Source organism: Taudactylus pleione, unplaced genomic scaffold (assembly GCF_031769625.1).
Source record: "Taudactylus pleione unplaced genomic scaffold, aTauple2 ptg000579l, whole genome shotgun sequence".
Classification (NCBI taxonomy): domain Eukaryota; kingdom Metazoa; phylum Chordata; class Amphibia; order Anura; family Myobatrachidae; genus Taudactylus; species Taudactylus pleione.
Window position 1 is genome coordinate 2,476,700 of NW_028284981.1, and position 24,969 is coordinate 2,501,668.

At 49.8% G+C, this 24,969-nt stretch overlaps 1 protein-coding gene across 1 annotated transcript; it reads left to right on the forward strand.

Moving 5' to 3' along the window:
- The first annotated feature begins 2,044 nt into the window (after window positions 1-2,044).
- Window positions 2,045-24,510, forward strand: CERCAM (cerebral endothelial cell adhesion molecule). The gene is made up of 12 exons (XM_088453360.1): window positions 2,045-2,440; window positions 3,823-3,933; window positions 10,906-11,023; window positions 13,155-13,289; window positions 14,529-14,733; window positions 15,062-15,181; window positions 15,377-15,453; window positions 16,335-16,441; window positions 19,461-19,593; window positions 22,976-23,103; window positions 23,205-23,408; window positions 23,924-24,510. The coding sequence occupies exons 1-12, from the start codon at window positions 2,238-2,240 to the stop codon at window positions 24,159-24,161; spliced, it is 1,779 nt and encodes a 592-aa protein (XP_088309486.1). The 5' UTR covers window positions 2,045-2,237; the 3' UTR covers window positions 24,162-24,510.
- Window positions 24,511-24,969: the final 459 nt, after the last annotated feature.

Here is a 24,969-nt window from a genome sequence, read left to right on the forward strand (position 1 = left end):
TAGTAAATTTACCCCCTGGTGTCTATCTAGACATTGTCAATCTTTTTACTGTAGATCTTTCATTCCACATCCTATTTCCGGCCAGGCCACTATTTGTATGGATAGTGTGGGACCCACTCAGAGTTGCACACATCTGCCACAATTACACTCACATTGCGTGTGCAGAACTAAACGCTATTATAAACTTGGGGGCTGAGTCAGAGATGTACCCTAACCCGATGGTCAGCGCACATCTCCGACTGTAGATGCTCTGTGCCGGCGCAGAACCTGTACTGAGATCCCACATGCAGAGCGACAGCGGACGGTCAGTGATTGACAGTCTGCTGCCGGTTCTTTGGGAGGGTAGGGGGGCGACGAAGGCCTCCATTTCCCAAAACGGAGGCATCGCCACTGTTGGGGTGGGGGGGGGGGAAGAGGCCGGGATCTCCGTCTGCTGATGAGTTTTCCTGGCCTCTTTTGAGCAACTGCAGCCTGAGGATCCCGCAGACGGACCACGGACGCAGCTCGGATCATTAATGAATGCAGGCGGCGTGACGCCTCTTGAGGCATTAACATTACAGTGCTATCGCAGCTGCTACCATGTTAGCAGCAAAAGGAAATCCTGAGCCTGAATAACCCCCTTGGTTTCATAGTGGCCATCACTATCAGTGTGTACTTGTACCAGCCATATCCTTCGTGCAAGTGATTAGTCTGAATTCATACAGAGGGCAAAATACATCAAAGCTATAAATGCGGTCAAACCCCCCCAAATGCTGTTTTTCGGGGATCTGACGGCATTTCTCATAAGCACCAAGTTTCGGTAACAAAGCTTTCCACAGCTTGGACCCTGAAAATGATGGCGTTGCCCAATAGAAGCTTATGGGCTTCTTATCGCAGTTGTGCTGTTAGAGGGATCCAATCGGATACCTCCCAGCACCCCCGGCGGCGTGCGTGTCATAAAACGCAGGCGCAGAGGGACTTCTGTGTGATAAACCCGGAAGTCCTTCAATCGCAAAGGACAGCTCTTATCAGTGGACCATCGATGGAAAGCCATTGATGGTTAGAACCAAAAATGGGCATCTATTGTGAGACACATGGATGTGGCTGGCCAATCAGGGAAGGAGGAGGGGATAAGAGCTAAGCGCTTTGTACCAAAAACAAAACAATAACACATCTCTGTCATTGATGGTGGAGAAACATCGGACCTCCACTCTCTATGGCCAATCGAATATCGGTGGCCCAATCCATTCCATATAGTGTTTGTGTGGCACAGAATACAGACTGCAATGACCACAATTTTACCCTGTTGATACAAAATGAACTCCCAGTCAATTTATTTTTTTGAAGCATCAACTCTTAACGAGGTGCGTGCAAAAATAAGCAATGCTTCATGTACTGTAATACCCAGTATAGCACATTGTGTAATCTTGTGCTCAGTTGAATGGGCCCCATAATTATTTTCTAATATATTGGCTTTACACAGGTCGTCTATGAAACAGAGCAGCGCAGCAGCTGCTGAAGAACCCCTTAGGAAGCAGAAACGTTATCCCCAATCAGCTTCATAGAAAAAGTTAAGAGGTTTCCTCTTTAAAAAAATAATTTCCCTTTAATAGTGTTATTGGTATGAGAACCAGGAAGTCATCCTGAAAGTTTATCTTCTGCCAAAGATCTTCTGCATGATGGTAATGATATTATTCCATTCTGGGAGTGTGCATGCATAGTATGAGGGGCCCCTGCTGCACTGCATATAGTATGAGGGGTCCCTGCTGCATTACATCGTATGAGGGGTCCCTGCTGCATTGCATAGTATGAGGGGTCCCTGCTGCATTGCATAGTATGAGGGGCCCCTGCTGCATTGCATAGTAAGAGGGGTCCCTGCTGCATTGCATAGTATGTGGGGCCCCTGCTGCATTACATAGTAAGAGGGGTCCCTGCTGCATTGCATAGTATGAGGGGTCCCTGCATAGTATGAGGGGTCCCTGCTGTATTACATAGTAAGAGGGGTCCCTGCTGCATTACATACATACAGTAGTCCATGTGTCAGGACAGGGAGGAGAACACAAACTACTCTCTGCAAACTTCACCATGGACCCCTCCTGCAACCTTCCCATTTCAGAACGTAGTCCCCTTCCCCTCCCACCGATAGCCCCATTCTCTCCTCCTCCTCTCCCGGGCACACACAGCAGCCCTCCCCGCCTGCTCTCCTGTGTATCTCTCCCCCTCCTCTGACACGTCCCTCCCGGTGTACAATCACATACATGGCCCACGCCGCTGTGCTGCCGCTGCTTCTACTACCGGGCCTGCTGCTGCTGGCAGCCGGACAAGAGACCGCTGCTCCCGCTTCTCCCTCACCCCCTTCCCTGGTCATCGCCATCCTTGCTCGCAATGCAGCTCATTCCCTGCCCTACAGCCTGGGGGCGCTAGAGAGGATGAACTACCCCAAGGAGAGGATCTCCATCTGGTGAGCGGTAAAGGTGTGACAGTGGGGTGTGTGGGGGAGAGGGGTACCACATTTTGTGTATCATGGGGGGGATTGTGTTTTTAATATTGTGTTTATAATGAGGCAACAACTTTCTTAAGCCTGGTACACACTAGCCCATTTGTCGTTTTCTGACAGATCAGAACAAGAAATCGTTCAGTGTGTATGCGCGTTCCCACGGCGGCGGCCGTCGCATCGTCAGATCTGACGAACATACTCCTCAATCTGAGGTTGTGACTGACCACCCCATGCATTTGGATGCGGCAGGGGGGAACGATATATCGTGCTGTCGTTCACCAAATCGTGTGGTGTGTACGGACCGCACGATACGACGCTCGTCGCATCTTCCGTCGGCTGGGTACACAGGTCGTCTAATGTGTAAAGGGGCCTCTCCATTAGATGACGTTCTGAACAATGCGACCAAAACCAAGAGGTTTTGGTCGGTACGTTCAGAAAGTCATCTAAAGGATAGCCGGCAAAGACCAGCGATGTGCGTGCACGCTGGGTTCTTGCCGACGCCGACTATCTGTGGAACATGCCCATCAACCTGACGACGATCGTCAGGTTCGGCATGTTCTCAGATGTGAGGTCGTCTCCTGCATTGAGTGACGTTCAGTGAACGCCGTTCAGTGCGGGCACCGCACCTAGGCGACCTGAAGGACTGAACGCTAGTCGTTCAGTTTTTCATGTCGCCTAATGGATAGGCCCCTTACCCGGCTTTAGGCTGCAGCTTTCGGAGGGCAACAATCTGTGTAGGGAATTCACATTTTTCTCTACTGTGATTTAACTTATTGATGTGCAATAGTGGAGACATTGGGGGCAGTGCCCTACGCGCCAGATGGAATTGTTTCATTTGGAAGATCTGGGATTGACTAAAAACATATTTTGTTTTAGCAAAAGTGAATTAGTTGTTTCTCCATTATGGATGCTAGATCTCAGATATTCTGTGGATGAGCAGTTTAGGAGATTTCTTTTTTTTTTTTTTTATTCTTTTGCGTTTTAGAAGGAAAGGAGCACAGAAATATACTGGGGTGAGAATGTTGAAGGCGTCGGGATCCGTCCCTGCGTTTTCCGCATCTATTGTTCATGGAAGTAGCACGTCTTGCTGTGACTGTCAACTGCCCAGTGTACATTGAAGTATTACATATTTATAGTCTGGTATTTTGTCTATCTCTTATGTGCACAATATCCATCTCGGGATGTGTACATTATTAGCGTGTTAGGCAAGATGACAGATTTATGGTCCTTTAGCAAATTGGTCAGTGTGAGTGACGTCCCATTGCAAAATGTCATTGCTTTGAACCATGAATGACTGGTCGTGCATTCATCCCGCCTATGTTCACAGTGTTGTTTTGTCGCTGCAGGTGTGTCACTGACCACAATGAAGATGGGACACTGGATGTACTGCAGAAGTGGCTGGAATCCGTGCGGCTGTCATATCATTCAGTGGTGTGGAGAGCACAGGAGAGGCCCAGGTGATATATGTCCTCGCCACCTGTATGTTCTAAGTTAACATGTATGAGCACGCTGAGTGCATGCAGTTATTTCCAGTCTGTCAAACAGACACATCTAGCCCACAGACATTGTGCTCTCCTTACAACAGTCGGGAAATGTATAATTATACGCCTTAGGGTAAATTGAAGGGCCAGTAAACCCACAATACTAGTTGATTCGATATGAAAAGCAGCATATATGAAAAGTCCACGTACTCTGAGAAGAGTTTGTTAGTCTATGTGGACTAGTTTTCTCTCTCACTATACAATATTGTCCTCTCCTGTCAGCCATTTTGGGCTTAAGCAGGTTACACATTTAGCCAATGAAGGGGCCAACCAGCTATACACACTTACCAATCGGCCACTCGATGTGTCTGGCCAAACATCACAGCTGGGCGGCCATTTCAATTTTGACGCCCTGTTATGACGTCATTGTCGGCGTTACCTGCAGCCAGTGCGTGGGCGGTTGGCTGGGCGTCCGTACACACTGTCAGGCTTCGGCTGTGCTCTAGGGCCAACCTTATTGGTCTGTGAACGACGTCGTTCACAGACATGTCGGGTGTACACAATTGCGGATCCGCTAACGATATATCGCTCGTCGTTCGATCGAACAATATATCTAGTAGTGTGTACCCAGAATCAGAGACAATGCATAGTCCTGCATGTAGCAAAAATGCTTCCACCATAATAAATACTCTCACTATATATTCAGTTATAATAAGCTACCAGTGTATTTCTGGATAATGGTAACTTTTTTGAGTATAGGAAATTCAGTGTAGTTTTGGTTTTGTTTGGCCTTTGCCGATCCTTTGGAGTAAATTTGGTTATTTGTAATGCCGGCCATACATTATGCAATTTTTGGCCTGATCAGCCAATGATCGGACAGTCAGGCATGAAAAATCTTCCAACAAATCCGACTGATTCAATCATTGGTCGGATGTATCTGACAGTGTATGCACTTCCCCTGTTCCTTCGCAGGAGAGGAACGCAGATATTCTGGCCATACTCTGTGACATGACTCCCAGTGTATGGCCACAGTATTTGCTGGGTGTCAGACTGACAGATAAAATGTCTGTCTGTCGGTCTGACAGACATTTTATATGACAGTGTATGCCCAGCTTGACTCTTGTGTCTGATGTATAGTGACAAGCATTAGTCATCTCACATAACTCAGAGGCACTTTCTCTTAGAGCAGGGGTTCCCAACCACAGTACTCAAAGCACACTAACAGTCCAGGTTTTAAGAGTAGCCATACGCGAGCACAGGTCTCTTAATTAGTACCTTTGTTTTATTGATTTAACCATCTGTGCTCAAGCATGCATATCATTAAAACCTGGCCTGTTATACCCCTTTTACACCAGAGCAAAAACCTGGGTTTTTGCTGGGTCTACCCGGGTCGCAGCTCAGTGTAAAAGGGTCCCTGAAAAATAATCCAGGTCAATTGACCCAGCAATCCAACCCAGGTAGCTACCAGGGTTGGACCCAGGATGAACCCGGGTAATGATGCAGTGTAAACGGTGCGACCCGGGTTATCCGACCTGGATGATGACTAAATGAGCTGATTGGTGGCTGTGGAGCAGTCACCTGCCACTTTTTATGACCTCACAGGTTTAGCAGGGCAGACCTGAGTTCAGTGTGAACGGGGCTGACCTGGGAATAAACCAGATCGATGGTGCTGTGTAAATGGCGTCTGACCTGGGTTGGAACCATGTCCAAAAACCAGGTCGGACCCGGGTTTTTAGTGGAAAAGAGGTATAAGTCTACCTTGAGGACTGAGGGCCTGATTCAGAGCCGCTCGTAAGCGGCCGCTCGTTCTCTCCGAGCGATGTTCGCACATCTGCCATGCGTATGGGTTTTAGTATGCATGCGCGAACCAGTCAATGCGGTCGAAAATCGTGTGCTTGCAAAATAGCGAATGCCCGCTAATTTGAGTGACAGGATGAGGCGTTTGTGGGTGGTAACAGGGGAAGGTGCTTGAAAACGGGGAGTGGAGATCCGAACGCAGGCGTGCCAAACGGTCAAAACGGGCGTTTACTGGGTGTGCATAATTAACAAAGCAGCGTCATCGACCACGTCACTTGGTTGTCTTTTAGCCTGAACTGCTCGCATGATTGCGGTAGGAAAATGCTACCACAAGCACTGAGAGCAGTTCAGACGCCTTTCGATGTACTCGATTAATCTAATAAATAGCGGAGATGACGTAGGATGCGAGCGGCCAGGGGGCGTTTTTTTAAAAATAGCGAGCGCATGTTTCGTTCGCTCGTTCAGACATAGAGGCGTCAACAGACCGCAAAGAGCGAGCGCTCTATTTAAATATACGGCCCCTTTTTCTGAACGAGCGAGCGCAAATAGCGTCCGGCTCTGAATCAGGCCCTGAGTTTGGGAAACAATGTTTTATAGCCTGCATGCAATGCCAACAAAGCACTGGCTTTCTATAAGGCTTTTGCACTTTATAACTTGTTATATTGGCACTGTATCTCTTTATGCACTTTGTAAGGTGCCGCAGACCCCTTGTGGCGCCATATAAATAAAGGATAATAATAACTCCATTCACATTGATGATCAGGATATAAAGTTCTTTTGCCAGCATTACAATATTGAGATGTTTCACCTTCAAGCCATTTTAATGTAAAGTCGTCCTTTAAACTAAACATATTGTTTTATTTATCTGGCCACCTTCTGTGTTTTTTACCAGATACTTTATGTTATGCAGACAGCTGTTATTCTCATTGCCTTTGGATACAGCACTAAACTAGCCTGCGGACACCGTATGTAATGTGCACAGCTGAGCTTTGTTGTATTCAAGAGAATTTAAATAAAAAACTCAGCATCAGTGGCGTAACTAGGGTATTTGGAGCCCAGGGCAAGTAAAAAAAACAGAGCCCCCCTCCCCAAGTAGGTGTGTGCCGAAAAAGTGGGCACATGCCACAAGGGGCGTGGTCACTGGAAAATGGGGGTGTGGCAACATGACACACAACAATTCTCGTCACTCTGGGAATGTTCCCAGTAGTAGTGCCCCTTATGCAGTGCCCCCTGTAGTACTGCCCCTTATACAATGCCCTCAGTAGTGCACCCTTATTTAGTGCTCCCAGTAATGCCCCTTATACAGTGCCGCTAGTAGTGTTCCCACCTATGCAGTGCCCCTTATACAGTGCTCCAGTAGTGGTCCCCAATATGCAGTACTCCCAGTAGTGCCCCTTATACAGTGCCCCAGCTGTGGTCCGCCCTGTGCAGTGCCCCTTATACAGTGCTTCCAGTAGTGGTTCCCCCCTATGCAGTGCCCCAATAGTGGTGCCCCCTATGCAGTGTCCCTTTTATAGTGCCCCCAGTAGTGGTCCCCCTATGCAGTGCCCTCAGTAGTAGTACCCCCCAGTCCCCCCTATGCAGTGCCTCCAGTAGTTCCCCCATATATAATGCCCCCAGTAGTAGTACCCCCCTATGCAGGCCCCTGTAGTAATCCTCCCCCTATGCAGTGCCCCCTGTAGTGGTTCCCCCGATTCAGTGCCCCCAGTAGTGGCCCTTATATAGTGCCCCCAGTAGTAGTCCTCCAACCAGCAGCGCCAGACAAAGACACACTTGAATAAAAAACCCAAAAAACACTTACCTGAATCCCTGCTCCTGCGCCCGCCGCTGTCCGCTCCTCCGTCCTCCCAGGCCGACCCGCTCTGCATTACGGAAGAGACGTCATGACGTCTCTCCCATCACCCACTGTCCCACTATGGGAGCCGGAAGGTGGAGCTCATGAGCTCCAGCCCGGCTCCGGCAGTGGGCGCAGCACATCAGTCAATGAGAGTCTGCCTGACTCTCATTGGCTGCCAAAACAAACACACAGCCACCGGGTAGTACGAGTGTACTAGCTGGCGACGATGTTTGTTACTGTGTAGTGCGGGACCGCATTCAGGGCCTGATACAGACCCCGTCACAAGGCTGCGTTCACACACAGCCTGCCGATGTTTGCAGTCTGCGCACGCTTACAAGACGCAGTACGCGTGCACGAACCAGTCGCTGCGATCGGGAAGCGTTCGCAGCTAGTACACAGACGCTCCGCAAGCATGAGTGACAGGACTTGCCGTTTGTGGGTGGTGACAGGGGGTGATTGATGGTAGTAGGTGATTGATTGATAGTAGTCCCACCCCAAGCAGTGCCCCTAGTAGTAGTCCCCCCCTTGTAGAGCCCCTAATAGTAGTCCCCCCCCCCCAATTGTAGTGACCCCAGTAGTGGTCCCCCCCTTGTAGTGCCCCCAGTAGTGGTCCCCCCCTTGTAGTGCTCCCAGTAGTAGTCCCCCCCAAGTAGTGCTCCCAGTAGTAGTCCACCCCTTGTAGTGTCCCCAGTAGTAGTCCACCCCTTGTAGTGTCCCCAGTAGTGGTCCCTCCCATGTAATGCCCCCAGTAGACACTTACCTGAATCCCCGCTCCTGCCATCCGCTCCTCCGTCCGTCCTCCCGAGCCGGTCCGCTCTGCATTATGGGAGAGACGTCATGACGTCTCTCCCATTACCCACTGCGGGAGCTGGAAGAGTGAGCTCCAGCCCGCATTGGGCGCACCAGTCTGACAGACTCTCATTGGCTGCTAATTAAAACAAATAGACAGCTGCCGGCGCTGCCGGCTGAGTGTTTGTCACAGAGACACAGACTGCCCACAGCCCGCATGGCGCTGCAGCCCGGGGGGCACATGGCACCCTACTGACCGGCCCAGCTCGCCTCTGGCCGGCAGGCTGTCAGCTTAGACAGCTGCCGGGTACACAGTGGGTGGCGCCTCCAGACACCTTCGGAACCGCCCTCCCTACGCCCCTGGATATGGTTATAGAAGGCAAATATTTATCCTGAGATTGTGGTGATGATTTTATTTACATTGTTTTTAATATATTCCCAGGAGTGTCATTGATATTTTATGGTTGTATTGTATTGTTCAATACACATTTATATGTGCTTTATTAATAAATGTAATATATGATTTTGATATTGAATTGGTATTTTGGCTGAAGTGTGCAGCGCGAGATGTGGTCATAATATTGACACCTGTCATAATCCCGGCGTTGGTATCCAGAAGGTAAATAGCGGGTTTAGGGGGGGTATCGTTGGGGTTAGGCACTAGCTGGAGGGTTAGGGTTAGGCACTAAGGGGGAAGGGTTAGGTTTTGGGTGCGGGAAGGAGGAGGTTAGGATTAGGCAATGGTAGGGGGAGGTTAGGTTTAGGCAGCGGGGATAGAGGGTTAGGGGTAGGGTGAGGGTTAAAATACTGATCGACAGGTGTCGGTATCCTAACCCTGACCGCCGGCATCTCTTACCCGACCCGTGGAGCGTCACACACTATCTTTTTGTCTGTATTTTCTGTGAGAGAAGTGCCAGTTCTCTCAGCAGGTGTACAGCGGCTATTTGCATCTAGCCTATTGGGACAGCTACTGCAGTTTGACGCCAGGATTATTTTTCTTATCCATGCATGAGCACAGGTGACTTCATTATTACCTGAGTCAATTTGATTTACCCACCTGAGCTGAATCAGGGATATCCCTAATGTCTGGATTGTGACTGGGTTTGGGAAACACTGGCCTAGCCCATATAAAAGCATAATTGGAAATCAGAAGTGCTGTATAATATGTGTGCGCTATATAAATAATACTCCATTGTTAATAAATACAGCCTGTTTCGAAATTAAAGGCCAAACTCTCTATCTATATTTTGTTGTGTAGAAGTATATTTAGCTATGGAGTAATGGACTAATATTATTTATTTAAATTGGCTTTAGGTCACACTCAAAACTACAACTGAGCAATGTTTCACTGTATAACGGACACAGGGCCTGATTCAGAGCCGGAAGCTCTGACAAGAGCGCTCGCTCTGAATCAGGGCCCTCCTACCTAAACTTGAAGCGGCTTCCTGGCCGCTCGCATAGCTGTGGGTAACCACCCACAGCATATGCGAGCGGCCAAGAAGTTGGTCGCGATGGTCAAGACCATCGCGACCATCGGGCTTGCGACGAGACCCTGCGGTAGGGTCTCGGTGACCGCAAGCCCTGGAGTGATTTTGGCTCTATCAGAGCCAAAATCACTCCCACTGACATCACTAGTGATGTCAGTGGGGCCGGACCCAGACGGTAGGCGTTCCCATGGGAACACCTCCGTCTGGCAGCCACGCCCCCGGCACGCCCACCAAAGGGGGCGTGCTGTCAATCAACATCGCCAGCAGGCCCCCTTTGGTGCAAGACCCGGAGCGATGGCTTCCCCGTCGCTAGCCGGGTCTCGCGCATGTGCACAACGGAGCAGCCTCCGTTGTGCGCATGCGCACTAGGGCACCATCGACCCGCTTGCGAGCGCTAAACGCTCGCGAGCGGGTCTGAATCAGGCCCACAGTTCTTCTTATCTCTGTATATATCTTCTAGGAAACGACCACTTAAGTCGACGCACAAATTTAGCTGATGGTTAGGATTTGCTTATTTTGTAATGATAGAGTTAGCGACAATAGTCCTGATTCAGAATAGTACGCTAATGCTAATGTAGTACTGCGAGCAGTGCACCTGCGATTTTGTAAATCCAAGCACCTGCGTAAAATGTTGCAGAATCTGCTTGCAAAGGTGCAGCATCGGTCCCAGATAATTAGATTATCGCAGTCCAGAGTGAGTCTATGGCCTTGCAAAATGGCCGCGGTTATTGAGATGCCGGAGCCATATTTCTGGCATACGGGATCGCAGACGCAGGATGTGACACCCTGAAACGATCGTGAAACGCCTGCGTTTTTTTTCGTTAGCTTCCCCAAACGCTCCCTGACTGTCAATCACTCTGCAATGAAAAGTCGCTGCAAGCGACTCCAGTAATGTACCTTGAAGCATGCGCTGTTCGACTTAGACGCATGTGCTATTTACTGATAAAAGCTCATCTCATTGGAATAGCGTACTACTCTTCATCAGAGCCAATGTGTATAGACGGTGTCTAATTATTCTTTTACTTCATGGATTCACAGGTGGTATGCCGAGGAGATTGGCCCAAAACAGTGGCCCAAGGAGCGCTATGAGCACGTCATGAAGCTAAGACAGGAGGCGTTGGACTATGCCAGGGAGAACAAGGCCGACTATATCCTGGTAACGTTGTGGTTTTGTCGAGAACATGATGCTGTGTTAATAATAGGGCACCAGTGCGCTATGCACCTCTGAGGGCTAAAGGAAGTAAAGGTGCATACACACGTAACGATTTTGTAACCAACGATTTTCTGTCAGATTTTCCCATGAAAAAGTGAACGATTTTTTTGAAGTGTAATGAACGATTTTTTGAACGAATAATGTTCCTTCCCTTTAATGAAAATCGTCTTGTTGGACAGTCTGAAATGGACGATGAACGATAACTACAAACGGAAGCGTGCATTTGTGATTATCGTTCATCATTATAACTCATAAACTGAACACATTTTTTGACCGATTTAACGATAGCAACGTCGTTATCGACAAATCGTTCAAAAAATCTTTACGTGTGTATGCGCCTTAACTGTGCTGTACATTACAGATGTATAGATGAGTGTGATAGGAGACTATACATAACTATTGGGGTATTACTTGGGAATAAAATAGGTGTGCACAGGATACAACATGGCTGTCTAGGCTGAACCTCATTTATTTAGTGGAGTTTACAGTCTAAAATCCCTATCACATGGACACACACACTGGGGCTCTTTTTCTGTCAGACGCCCATTATCCCACCAGTATGTTTTTGGATTGTGGCACAGAAATCAGGCAAACCTGCCCCAGTGCCACTGTACACCTGCAGCATATGAATTATTTTATTTTCTCCCCCGTCTCTTGGCTGCTTGTATCTGACCCGCCCTCTTTCTTCTGCGTCGCCCTGATTTTTTTTTATCTGTTTCCTTTCTCTCTGTATCTGCTTTCCCTTTTATTTTATTTTTATTTATCTTATTTATTTATATAGTTTCCTTCTGTTTTAATCAAACAGTGCAAGATCAGTAGGGAGTACATACAATATACAAGGACTGTTTTTAGTTTTGTGGGCAGGGGCAAATAATGTAACCAAACAAACAAACAATAGGGGGTGTAAGAGGAACGAGGATGGATCACAACTCGCATAGCGAAACTAAAAAAGAAAGAGGGATATGTTAGGTGCTACAGGAGGAATATAATTACAGAGAGGTCAGCTCAGCCCCTCCTGAAAAGCTATGTATTATTAATATATCCTTTTTCTTGTTTTGTTACTCGATTCAGAGCCTCCTGAAAGACCCAGGGGGCACTGACTTGGGAAACGAGGGCGGGTCTGTCATGGATGTAATAAGTGATTTGTTCCATGCATGCAACATGCCAGAGGCAGATATTAACTTCTGAGAGGGGTGTGGGATCCACGTGTTATCCAACAGTGGGCTTGGCTGCTTGGCTGCTGGGGGAACATGTGAACTCCATTTTATGGAGTGTTTGGACAGATGTTGATGGGGGATATGAGAGAAGAAAGTTCACGTGTCTTTAGTAATGGGGACCTGCAACATAGGATTGAGAAGCCTGTGGATATTATTCCAGAGAACGAGCAAGTCCACCATATGTGGTGGAAGGTCCCCCTCTGGCCACAGTTCCTCCAGCTTAATGGATAAGGGGAACATTTGGCCTAATTTGTCTGGTGTGTACTATTTATTTATTACCAGTTATTTATATAGCGCACACATATTCCGCAGCGCTTTACAGAGAATATCTTACCATTCACATCAGTCCCTGCCCCAGTAGAGCTTACACTCTATGATCCCTATCACATGCGCACACACATACACACTAGGGTTAATTTGTGTTCGGAGCCAATTAACCTACCAGTATATTTTTGGAGTGTGGGAGGAAACCGGAGTACCCGGAGGAAACCCACGCAAGCACAGGGAGAATATACACCAGCGGTAATAGAGTATATAGGACATCTCCTTGATTACAGTGGAGATGGTGGTGCAGGCAAGTCCTTCCACTAACTACCTGCCACTAGTCATCGCCTGCAGATGGGTCCAAGTCCAGCTCCCATTCACATTCCTACGATGACCCTCTGATGAAGTGTCTGAGAGCTTATTCCCCATTTGAGGGGGGTGTACAGACAAAGTACTTCAAAGGGAGGGAGAGGGCGATAAACGCCATGGGGAGGAAGAGTGAGTTGGCACAATGCCTGAGCTGGAGTAATAAGCCTTTTTAAACACATTTCGCCAATATTTCTGTTCTGTTCAACGACTTTGATGTCCTACAGTACACGGATGCAGATAACGTCCTGACCAGCGACGATACAGTGCAGTTGCTGATGGCAGAGAATAAGACCTTGGTAGCGCCCATGTTGGACTCGCAGACAGGATTCTCAAACTTTTGGTGTGAAATAACCCCCCAGGTGAGTGTCCAGTGACCGGACTAGTGTTAGGTGGGGAGGGTAGAACAGAAGGTTGTAATTCAGGGCTGGAAAAACAGCTGTCTTCATGGTGACTAAAAACACCTCCTGCCGACCAATACTGGGTATAGACGGCACGGAGGGACCCTGTTTTGTATCAAACCTTCCAGTGAAGACATGTCTAGAAGTTGCCCATAGCAACCTATCAGTTTCTAGCTTTCATTTTATAGATTGTGTTAGATCATTGACATCCAGAATCTGATTGGTTGCTGTTTCCACTTGTCCCTTTTAGATGGTTTAATACATCTCCCCAAATGTAGTACACAACTAAAAGACTGATGTGGAACCTGGAGACAGTCTCTCTTTATGGGGTAGATGTACTAAGCTTTGGAGAGACTATCGCTGGCGCAGTATCTCCTTCTGAAAATCCTCTAAACATGGCATTTTGTGGTTGTGGATTAGCGTTTGAGAACACAGACGTGTTCTCTGACACACTGGTGACACTCCCATCACATGCCCATGAGATGGCCTTTTTTGCGCAGTTCAGGACAACTTCCACGAACGCCCATGGTCTTGCGCCACCAGCTCTAATGCCTGTCATTCCATACGGAACAACGTATGGAGCATATACGCTCAGGGTGACGCAGGCGGCTTTGGGGTTTTCAGGAGTTTTTCTGCAAGGGCAGTAGCAAATAATCGCTCAACTACACAAACCTCGCCACTTCCAGGGGCTTTTTTATAATGGGTGCAGGGTGTGGGGGCACACAAGCCCCTGGGTCCAGGGGGGGCCCGCACCGCACACCCTGCACCCATATTATACTTACCTCTCCGGAGTACCACGTTGGCGCAGGTGTGGAAAATGGCCGCCGCGGCCATTCTTCTGTAGTTTGCGCATGAGCAGTACAGGGAAAATGTCCGCCACAGCCATTTTCCCGGTGACCTGCACATGCGCTATAGACTCTGGGCACACTCTAGTGCCCAGAGTCTATTAGTGCGGGGCTGGCAACGCACTGCTCAGTGTGCTGCCGGACGCAGAGGAGGGGGCCCGTGACGGAGAATGCACATGGGCCGCCTCCTCTCTAGAAACGTCCCTGGTCACTTCGTTCACCTCAAGTTCAAGGCTTTAAATAGCAAGGGTAGCATTTGCATCTTATGAAGGGGCTCAATATAACATGATGATTCTTAGAATTGGAGATCTCGTTAATACTAAGCTAAAGTGTAATTGTACATTCTTGTTTGCAGGGCTTTTACCGCCGGACACCTGACTATTACCCCACAAAGAACCGACAGCGCACTGGCTGCTTTGCAGTACCCATGGTCCACTCCACCTTTCTCCTTGACCTGCGGAAGGAAGAGAGCCACAAACTGGCTTTTTACCCCCCTCATCCTAATTACTCCTGGACCTTTGACGATGTCATTGTCTTCGCTTACTCCTGCTTGGCATCAGGTACACATAGGGAGGGGAGAGGATCAATATTTCTGGGGTTCATTTTAGGGATGTGCAGGCTCGGATTAGTTCGGATTTTCCCGCCAAAAATCGGGTCTCAGGGGCAAAACGTCATCTTTCATGGACTTTTGTCCAGGTATGATGATGTTTACCCATGAAAGATGACGTTTTGCCTCTTTCTGATACCCGATTTTTGGCGGGAAAAAATTCAAACTTGGCATGAAAATCCAAACTAATCCGAGCCTGCACTACCCTAGTTCATTTCCCCTCTTGATCCAGATCTGGTGTCCACTCATTAGTTGTAGTTATCAGTCTGCTTTTCTTGCAGGAGTACAGGCTTTCGTGTGTAACAGTGAGCGCTATGGTTATATAAATGTTCCGGCACAGCCGCAGCAGAGCCTGGAGGACGACAGGCTGAATTTTGTGCACCTTATACTGGAAGCAATGGGTGAGAATGTTCATGCAATTGCGACACAGCCAGACCTGGACACGTTGGCAGATATGTATTTTACAGGCCTGGAGGGGAGGCACCACTGAACTGGCACCTTCTCCTAAGTGGTTGTGCATCTTTTAAGAAAAGTGTGAGGCAAAAAGCATTCAGAGAGGCCGGTCTGTTTATGTGGCACTCTCTTATATCTTGCAGTGGACGGCTTTCCCTTCATTTCTTCTCAGTATGTGTCCCCTCTGCAGGAGCTTCCAGACCAGATGGGGTTTGATGAGGTAACTTGTTACTATTCTAAACTGTACAGATTGCATTTTGTAGTGTTCTTGTATTTCCCATGTACATCAGGGTTGGGCGACCTTCCTCCATTTTGCCGTCACTGAGCTAGATTGCCCGGGATGCTTCCACACTGCCATGCCAGTTCACTAACAGTTGGTTTCCTATATAATAACTCTCACTAATTACTGTGGCTGTTTCCTCTCTCTCTCTTATGACAACGTACCTACTATGGTATGTAATTGTAAGGAATACTGGGCCTGATTCAGAGCCGGACGCTCTGACAGAGCGCTCGCTCTGAATCAGGGCCGGCCTTCTGGTTTTTTCGAATGGCCTCCTGGCTGCTCGCATAGCTGTGGGTGACCACCCACAGCTATAGCGAGCGGCCATGTTCATGGTCACGATGGTCAACACCATCGGGCTTGCGACGAGACCCTTGTGGTAGGGTCTCGTTGCCGCAAGCCCCAGAGAGCTTTCGGCTCTAACAGATCCGAAAGCTCTCCCACTGACATCACTTGTGTCAGTGGGGCCGGCACCGGACGGTAGGCGTTCCCATGGGAACGTCTCCGTCTGGGCAGCCACGCCCCCGGCCCGCCCACCAAAGGGGGCATGCTGTCACTCAACATCGACAGCACGCCCCCTTTGGTACGAGACCCGGAGCGACGGTTTGCCCGTCGCTATCCGGGTCTCGCGCATGCGCACGACGGAGCCGGCTCCGTCGTGCATAAGCGCACTGGGCCACCATCGACCCGCTTGCGAGCAGGTCTGAATCAGGCCCACTGTCTTTGGTTTCATGGTAACACTGTAATAGTCCCATTTCATGGTGGCCCCATTCTTGCCCACTGAGTCTGTCCAGTCACACCAGCGCCTCTGTCTATCTTAGATATTTCTGATTAATCTGCTGCGTCGCCCTGAGAAACGCGAGAGGATGTTCCGCTCTCTGTATGAACAGGAGATATCGTTCCATGTGCTGGACGCTGTGGATGGAAGGTAACCAGCCTAATAACAATAATTATTTTATGATGCTCAGTATCCGCTACACTGGGTGCAGGCCCTTGGGTTGTTATGATCTGTCTTGTGTTTCATTACGCTTCTATTACGCTGGATGGATAATGGATAAAGTGCACACATTGGTCCTGAGGCTTTTTAAAACATTGGTGATTGGAACATTAGAGCGTATCCTGCTCTTTACTTCTGCAGACGTGTCCTCATACATCTAGCCCAGGGGTCTTCAACCTTGGCCCTCCAGCTGCTGTGGAACTACACATCCCAGCATGCACTGCCTTAGCTTTAGCATGCTGTTATATCAAAAAGGTGGCAGTGCAAGCTGGGATGTGTAGTTCCACAGCAGCTGGAGGGCCAAGGTTGAAGACCCCTGATCTAGCCTCAATACGCCATGTGAGCTGCCAGGTTCCGTGCGTATCTGCTAGCGCCGAGCATCTTTTCACCCAGAAACGTGTCTAAGGGCCAGATTCACTACCGATCGCAACTGCGATTACGCACGCAGTTCAACTGCGATAGTATGCTAATCCATTGCGATCGCTATGCCGCCGCAGCACAACATAAGGACGCCCACTTTACCTTACACACATCCGTAATGACTGCAAAACCATCGCAGCCTGACGCACACTTGCACAAGCACTGAACTTACTCAGAAAACTAGCTATGTGTCCTCAGGGTGCGTAGGGCATCGCAGTGGCTAATTTATGTAAGCTCCTGCAACGGCGTTCAAATGCACTGGCACGCCTGCGTTTCTCCAACCACCCCCGTCACCACCCACAAATGGCACTTCCTGCCAATCGCTCTGAGATGGTCCTGCACGGTCACTGCGATCGCGGTGGCCAGAACAAGTTTGCGGACTGCGATGCATACGCATGCCCAGTACGCAACAGTCGGCTGATTGCGTGCGTATTAGCAACTGCGATCCAAGCTGAATCAGGCCCTTAGTCGTAAAGTGAGGCGACTAGGATGCGCCAGGAGACTGCTGATTGGGACACTTGTATATCTATGTGCGACTTAGGGGTCTAGTTACTAAGCAGTGTTAGGAGACAGAGTGAAAAGTGATAAGTCTGTGATAAGGTGCCAGCCAATCAGCTCCCAACTGCCATCTCACAGGCTGTGTTTGCAAAATGACAGTTGGGAGCTGATTGGCTGGCACCTTATCACAGACTTATCACTTTTCACTCTGTCTCCTAACACTGCTTAGTAACTAGACCCCTCAGTCTGTATACGAAGCATAATGCAGCTTGACGTGGAAATAAACCTTGGCTGCTGCAGTGTAGCACTTCATATAAAGATTCAGGGCCTCATTCAGAGGCGGTCGGAGGATGCAAGCGGTGGGCGGTGACCACCCGCCTCTGTTGCGGTCGTTAGGCTGTAGGCCGCTCACGACCATCGGGGCTTACGACGAGACCCTAGGGTAGGGTCTCACTTGTCGTAAGCCCCGGAGAGCTTCTGGCTCTGTCAGAGCCGGAAGCTCTCCACTGACATCACTAGTGATGTCAGTGGGGCCTCCCCCAAACGGCAGGCGTTCCCATGGGAACGCCTCCGTTTGGGCTGCCACCCCCCCGGCCCGCCTTCCAAACGGGGCGAGCTGTCAATCAACATCGACAGCTCGCCCCCTTTGGATCGAGATCGTAGCGGGTCTCACGCATGCGCACGCCGGCGCCGTCGTGCGCATGCTCTGTGGGGGGACATCGACCCGGTCCGAGCGCATCGGCGCTAACGACCGGGTCTGAATGACCCCCTCAGACTCCGTCACACACAGATATACTAGTGTCGCACATCAGCAGTGGTATTGCGACCAAGACACATTTTTGGGCGAAATAGAAGCAAAAAAAAGACGATCGGTGCGAGCAGAATAACACAGGACCTGGCGCGCCGAGGGGGGGTGTTTGGAAGACTGCAGCAATGATGTATGAGGACACATCAGTACTTTGCCTGTATGTGTTCCTCCATAGCCTTCCCAGGGCTGGACATCTTTTGCTATTAAAAGCATTGTCCTTTTAAACTGTGGCCTGATTCAGAGATGGGGGCGCTAATGCGCTCGCAGCTGCCATTTTGTACGCAACGCAGCTGCGAAAATATGCTAATAGTTCAAAAGATCACCCGAGCATAGGGACCCCCACGGCTGCCTTCTCTCCTGCGTGCGTCGTCGCTTACCAGCGTAAATATCTGTAACATCTTCGCACATCGAGTGGCCATCTTGCCCTTGCGGCTGGTCTGACCAGCTGCAGACTCTGCAGCTCTTCTGACACGCAGTGCTGCGCATGCGCAGTGGCTAATTTATGCACGCCCATGTAACGGCGTTTAAACGGACAGGCTCCCCGTTACCACCACCAGACGCTGACCACCTGTCAGTCACTTTGTGATGGGATCCTTTGTGCGTTCGTAATCTCAATACGATCGCTGCGCACGTGCAGTGCGGTTTATGCATGTGCATAATTGCAAACAATTGCTCAATCTGAATGAAAATGGCTTTAGCGTCCATCTCTGAATCAGGCCCTCTGATCGCACTGCGTTTACGGACGCACAGAGGAAGCTATCGGAGAGTGAGTGACAGGCTGTGTGAGCGTTGGGGGAGTGGTCATAAATATACAGGTGTGTCTTGACCATTTGAACGCCGTTTCATGGGCGTGCATAAATTAGCCACTGCGATTGCCTCCGACCCTTAAGTACTCACTGCGTGCGACGAGATTCAGCGTCTGCCGCTGGTCAGACCCGCTGTAAATGTGCGCGATGGCCCGATGTCCGTCGATGGTACCGATGTATACGCCGGAGTGCGACATAGTGGGGAAGTGGTAAAGCAGCTGTGGGCGTCTCTATGCCCGCTGCGATGTGGCAGGCATTAGCATACATTCGCAGTTGCGTTCCGGTAGGATTCGCAGCTGCATGCGCATATTATTCGGCGATCCTTGCTGAATCAGACCCTATACCTGTAAATTGTCATTGACTGACCGATGCATCTCACCATGCAGCATCTAACTTGTCCTGTCCTCATTTCCTCCAGTGCTCTGAACAGCAGCGACATCAAGCGTCTGGGTGTGAATCTGCTGACGGGATTCTATGACCCATTCTCTGGCCGGACCCTCACTAAAGGGGAGGTGGGCTGCTTCCTGAGCCATTATAAAATCTGGAAAGAGGTACTGTATTGGGCATTGCTTTCTTATCTCACAAATTAGTAGCTGGCACAATAAAATAAGCATAGAATTTTGATGTATACAACGTTCTAAAGAGCTAAGCAAACCGCAGCCATCTACGCTAAATATATTAACGGGCTGATTATGAGTCGTCCTGATCTGTGTTCACGGATGCAAGTGGCGAGTTTTTGCATATAGCGCATGCGCAGAAGTGAGTTTACGCATCTTGCATATGTCCATCTTTTTCTGAGTTAGACAGAACTTGGTTGCATTTGTCGTTCCGTGAAATAGGCCGATTCGGGGCATGAAGTGAGCGGGGACTATGCAATCGCACGCAACCACCCTTGTGGGCGTGTATCTAAATCTCTGTGAGTTGTGCGCACGGGGACGGGGCGCTTGTATCTGACTGATTTCTTGCACCCATCCTGGTGCAAGTGCTGATATTAATGATGCTGGTGTAAAATCAATGGGTGCCACGGATTTCCGCTTGCACACGCACGATCCCCTGCATTAGTTGAACTGATACTTGCATTAGCATAAATCTGGCTTCCGCTGCTGCAGACAACTTCAGACACTAAGGCCCTCATTCAGAGCCGTACGCTCTGAGCAGAGCGCACGCTCTGAATGAGGGCCGGCCTCCATAAAAATGGAGCGTCCTCCTGGACGCTCGTATAGCTGTGGGTCACCACCCACAGCCTATACGAGCGTGCAGTTTGATGGCCGCTATGGTCTTGACCATCGCGACCATCGAAACTGCGAGCCGGAGCCTGCGGTTGAGGTTTTCAACCGCAAGCTCCGGAGTGATTTTGGCTCTATCAGAGCCAAAATCACTCCCACTGACATCACTAGTGATGTCAGTGGGCCGGCTTCTGACGGGAGGCGTTCCTGTGGGAACGCCCCCGTCAGGGAGGCACGCCCCCGGCACGCCTACCAAAGGGGGCGTGCTGTCAGTCAACATCGACAGCACGCCCCCTTTGATCAGACACAACGAGCGAAGGACTTTCCTTCGCTCGTCACGTCTGGCGCATGCGCACGACGGAGCTCCCTCCACGACGGAGGCGCATGTTCAGTGCAGAACATCGTCCCACTTGCGAGTGGACAGCCGCTCACGAGTGGGTCTGAATCAGGGCCTAAATGTGTTGTTTATATTGTCCATTAAGCCCCTCAGTGCTACCACCGTTCTGATGCACCCACCCACGATGACCTCCACTGTTACCTGTTTTCAATCCCTACATTTCACAACATGGAAAGGATATCACCCTTAAAGTGCCCACACACATAGCGATGTGCTCACGATCCGACATCGTGCACGATTTCCCTTGAAAACTCGCCTCGGCAGCTCTGCACATGATTTGGTGTTTGCAGTGTCCAATCTTCAAACGATCTATCGTGCATTCAGACTTTTTCCAGGGCATTTGTGTCCCAGATTGGCAGATCTGCCCTACAGCACGGCAGATCTGACGATGCGATGTATACGTCCAGATGGGGCCGCGCATCGCATCATGATCGTTAGTGGGAACTCACGATTTGGCCATATTTTACATGATCTGTCGTTCCAATGCATCGGAATCGGCCAGATAGTGTAAAATATCTCTGTGTGTGGGCACCTTTTAGTTTAGTCTCCAAGAACCCAGTACTAAAGCACCAGACCGTAGAGTCATCCAAGCAGTTGTCGCATATACCCATGCAACCTGTGTGAGTAGTCAAAGGGCTCGATTCAATTGAACGCAATTTAAATAATGCCGGGAGGAAGCTCCTGGAGCTATTCAATTCTGCGTGCTGTTAAGGATTTCTTCTCTTACCCCTCCAGGGGTGCGAGCACAAATCCGACGAAAGTACAGGCGCGATGCTGTTTTCTGCCCTTAGCGTGGAAGAAACTGCATCACGCCAGGAAGTTTAGTCGGAGAATGCCCGTTCTCGCGACTAAACACCCTATTTAAGGCACGAGGGGCGTGAGAACGAGCATTCTCCGACCTAACGGCGCATAGAATTAAATAGCTCCGGGAGCGGGATCAGTATGATTTACCACCGGCTGCATCCCGACAGGTAAGTATTTTTTCTATTTACTAGCCTAACCTCCCCCCCACCCTCCTCTAAGTGCCTAAACCTAACCCCCCCCCTTCCCCGCAGCCTAACCGCAAGTCTCCCGGGGGGGTGCCTAACCTCCCCCAGGGGTGCCTAACCCTAACCTCCCCTTCCCTAGCCTAACACTAACCTCCTGGGGGGGTGCCTAACCCTAAGTGTCCCCCGGGAGCCCCTAACCTAACCCTCCCCCCGGCGGCTATCCGCGCCCGGATTACCTTCAATCGATAAGCCAGGTGTCGGGCTCCCGGCATAGGTCTAATGACAGGCAGTTCATTAGACACTTGCCGGGATTAGAAAGTCGGGATGCCGATGGTCAGCATTTAGACCGTCGACATCCCGACTGCATCCCCCGGGAGATCCCTTCCGGCGCTATTTAATTTGCGTTCAATTGAATCGAGCCCAATGGTTGGGTCTACCAGGTAACGTGGTTTTTCCAGAGAAGGACCACCACACTGAGGGCCTGATTCAGACCTGCTCGCAAGCGGTGAGCGCTCTCAAGTGGGTCGGTGTTGCCCAAGTGCGCATGCGCACGACAGAGGCGGCTCCATCGTGCGCATGCGCGAGACCCGAATAACGACGGCCAAGCCGTCGTTATGGGTCTCGCACCAAAGGGGGCGTGCTGTCGATGGTGATTGACAGCACGCCCCCTTTGGTGGGCGTGCCGTGGGCGTGGCTGCCCAGACGGAGGCGCTCCCATGGGAACGCCTACCATCTGGGGCCGGCCCCACTGACATCACTAGTGATGTCAGTGGGAGTGCTTTTGGCTCTGAGAGCCAAAAGCACTCCAGGGCTAACGGCATTGAGACCCTACCGCAAGGGTCTCGTCGCAAGCCCGATGGTCGCGATGGTCTTGACCATCGCGACCATTATTTTGGCCGCTCGCTATAGCTGTGGAGCCAGAAGGCCGCTCCAAAAAGGAGGAGGGACGGCCCTGATTCAGAGCGAGCGCTCTGTTAGAGCGTCCGGCTCTGAATCAGGGCCTGAGTGCAGTGTAAGAGTGGGAAGTGTCCAGTAGTGGACAACTTTAAAATGAGACGACTGCTAATTTCGTGTGTCTGTCCCAAGAAGTAACCTTGGTGGGAAACTTTATCCAATCAAAGGTTTGTACAAATGGGATTTGGTTGTGTTCAGCGATGCATGAGCTCACCTTGGGGACCTGTATGTCCACACAGCAGTACCTCAACATACGAACTCCAAGGTCTATACAGTAATCTTAGTAGCACCCAGCAGTGTGACACTACTTCCTGCTCGTACTCCTATTCTGTTACCTCCTAGTGACAAACTCTATGTTCCTGCTTAGATTGTAGATCGCCAGCTGGATGTGACCCTGGTGTTTGAAGACGACGTACGGTTTGAGTCATTTTTCAAGCGAAAGATGATCCGACTCCTGGATGACATCCGCACTGCCCAGCTGGACTGGGACTTGATGTAAGGGGCCACTTACTACAAAGGTGTAGAGCAATCTACTTTCTCTAATGTTGTTATTAACTTATTTATAAGTAACTAGCTGACCAGTCTTCATCTTACAGTTACATTGGGAGGAAACAGGTGACTACAGACCCTGAGAGGCCGGTGGAGAATGTGCGGAACCTGGTGGAAGCCCGCTACTCCTATTGGACCCTTTGTTACATGATCTCCTTCAAGGGGGCCCAGAAGCTGCTGAATGCTGACCCCCTCTGCAAGATGCTTCCTGTAGACGAGTTCCTACCCATTATGGCAGACACACACCCAAAGTAGGTGCCTTGGAGATTGTCACTCTCCGTCCTGAGATTACAGTTTAACTTTTTCTTTTATTTTAGTCATTTTATAAATTTACTGTACAGATGTATCCTCACTGAGTGTCTTTGTGCCATACGGCGCTACTGAGACGCTTCGAAACGAGTAGCGAAATAGAACTCCGTGTACCAGAGACGCTAGGCTGCGCACAGGAATTGGTTTCACACACGTATAAGGTCGCAGATGAAGCGCATTTCAACTGGGCATGAGGAAAAGCCGCGACCGCTCGCATCTCAGCCCTTTTTACGCAGATTAAGACTCAGTCGCGCATATATTCTAGTTGTGTTCATTATGCGAATAAGACAAACATTTTGCACAGAAAAGACGCTCGGAGCAGCGAGTCGCCCAGGACCTGTTGCAACGAGAGGGGCTGTTTGTCGCGACATTGTATGAGGATATATCTGTATCTTGGATTTACTCATTCGCCCCGTGACCTTCATTTCTTACTGCTGTGTTCTGTTTTGTTTCGCAGTGAGGAGTACAAAAGCCATTTTGCCAATCGGAACCTGAGGGTGTTCTCTGTGCACCCGCTTATGGTTTACCCCACACATTATACCGGGGAGCCCAGCTGGCTCAGTGACACCGAGACGTCCACCCTCTGGGATGACGACAACGTACGGACAGATTGGAGTGGATCACAGAAGACCCTCAAAGACACGCGGAGGAATGTACCTGTTGGGCTGCGCGCCACGTCACGAGATGAATTGTGATCTCGAGTCATAGGATGAACAGTAACCTTAGGCGACAAGCAGTCACCTACCATGGGGCTTAAATATGGGAACGAAAAAAGAGAGGCTTGGAAGGGCATAGGTCACAATATCTCCTTTTAGGCCACGTTTTCCGTCCTTCGTGCAGTCATGTGGAGAAGGAAAGATGCCGTCTTTTAAACCCTTCTGCTGACGTGGTTTCCAAAACATTTTATACAGAACACTCTTATTGGACTACCGGGGGGTGAACATTTTCATATAGTTTATTTTGTGTTTTATTTTAAATTGTCTAGAAGGGAATTTAATGTATTGTTTTCTACTCTTAAAAACATTATATGATTTACAATCATAACCAGAATTTATATTTATGAATTGCCAAACAAATTGACTAATTTGCTGTCGTCTCCTGGGCTGGAACACTTGGCGACAGGTTGTAGATGGTTGTTGACTCCAAAACCCCATTGTTCCTAGCAAGGCTCTCTTACATGGGGTACATAAGTTGCATGACCATGCCCTTAATTTATTCCAGGCTGTGGGCATGCTCTCTCTGTACTAGAAAAGTGAACTGAGGGCCTAATTCAGACCCGCTCGCGAGCGCAGGCTGCTCGCAAGCGGGTCGATGGTGCTCTAATGCGCATGCGCACGACGGAGGGAGCTCCGTCGTGCGCATGCGCGAGACCCGCATAGCGACAGCCAAGCTGTCGTTATAGGTCTCGCACCAAAGGGGGCGTGCTGTCGATGGTGACTGACAGCACGCCCCCTTTGGTGGGCGTGCTGGGGTGTGGCTGCCAGACTGAGGCGTTCCCATGGG

Coding starts and splice junctions, on each gene's coding strand:
- CERCAM (XM_088453360.1), top strand. CDS start 2,238: ATGGCCCACGCCGCTGTGCTGCCGCTGCTTCTACTACCGGGCCTGCTG. Junction 3,934..10,905: donor AGAGCACAGGAGAGGCCCAG/GTGATATATGTC, acceptor ATGGATTCACAG/GTGGTATGCCGAGGAGATTG. Junction 11,024..13,154: donor ACAAGGCCGACTATATCCTG/GTAACGTTGTGG, acceptor GATGTCCTACAG/TACACGGATGCAGATAACGT.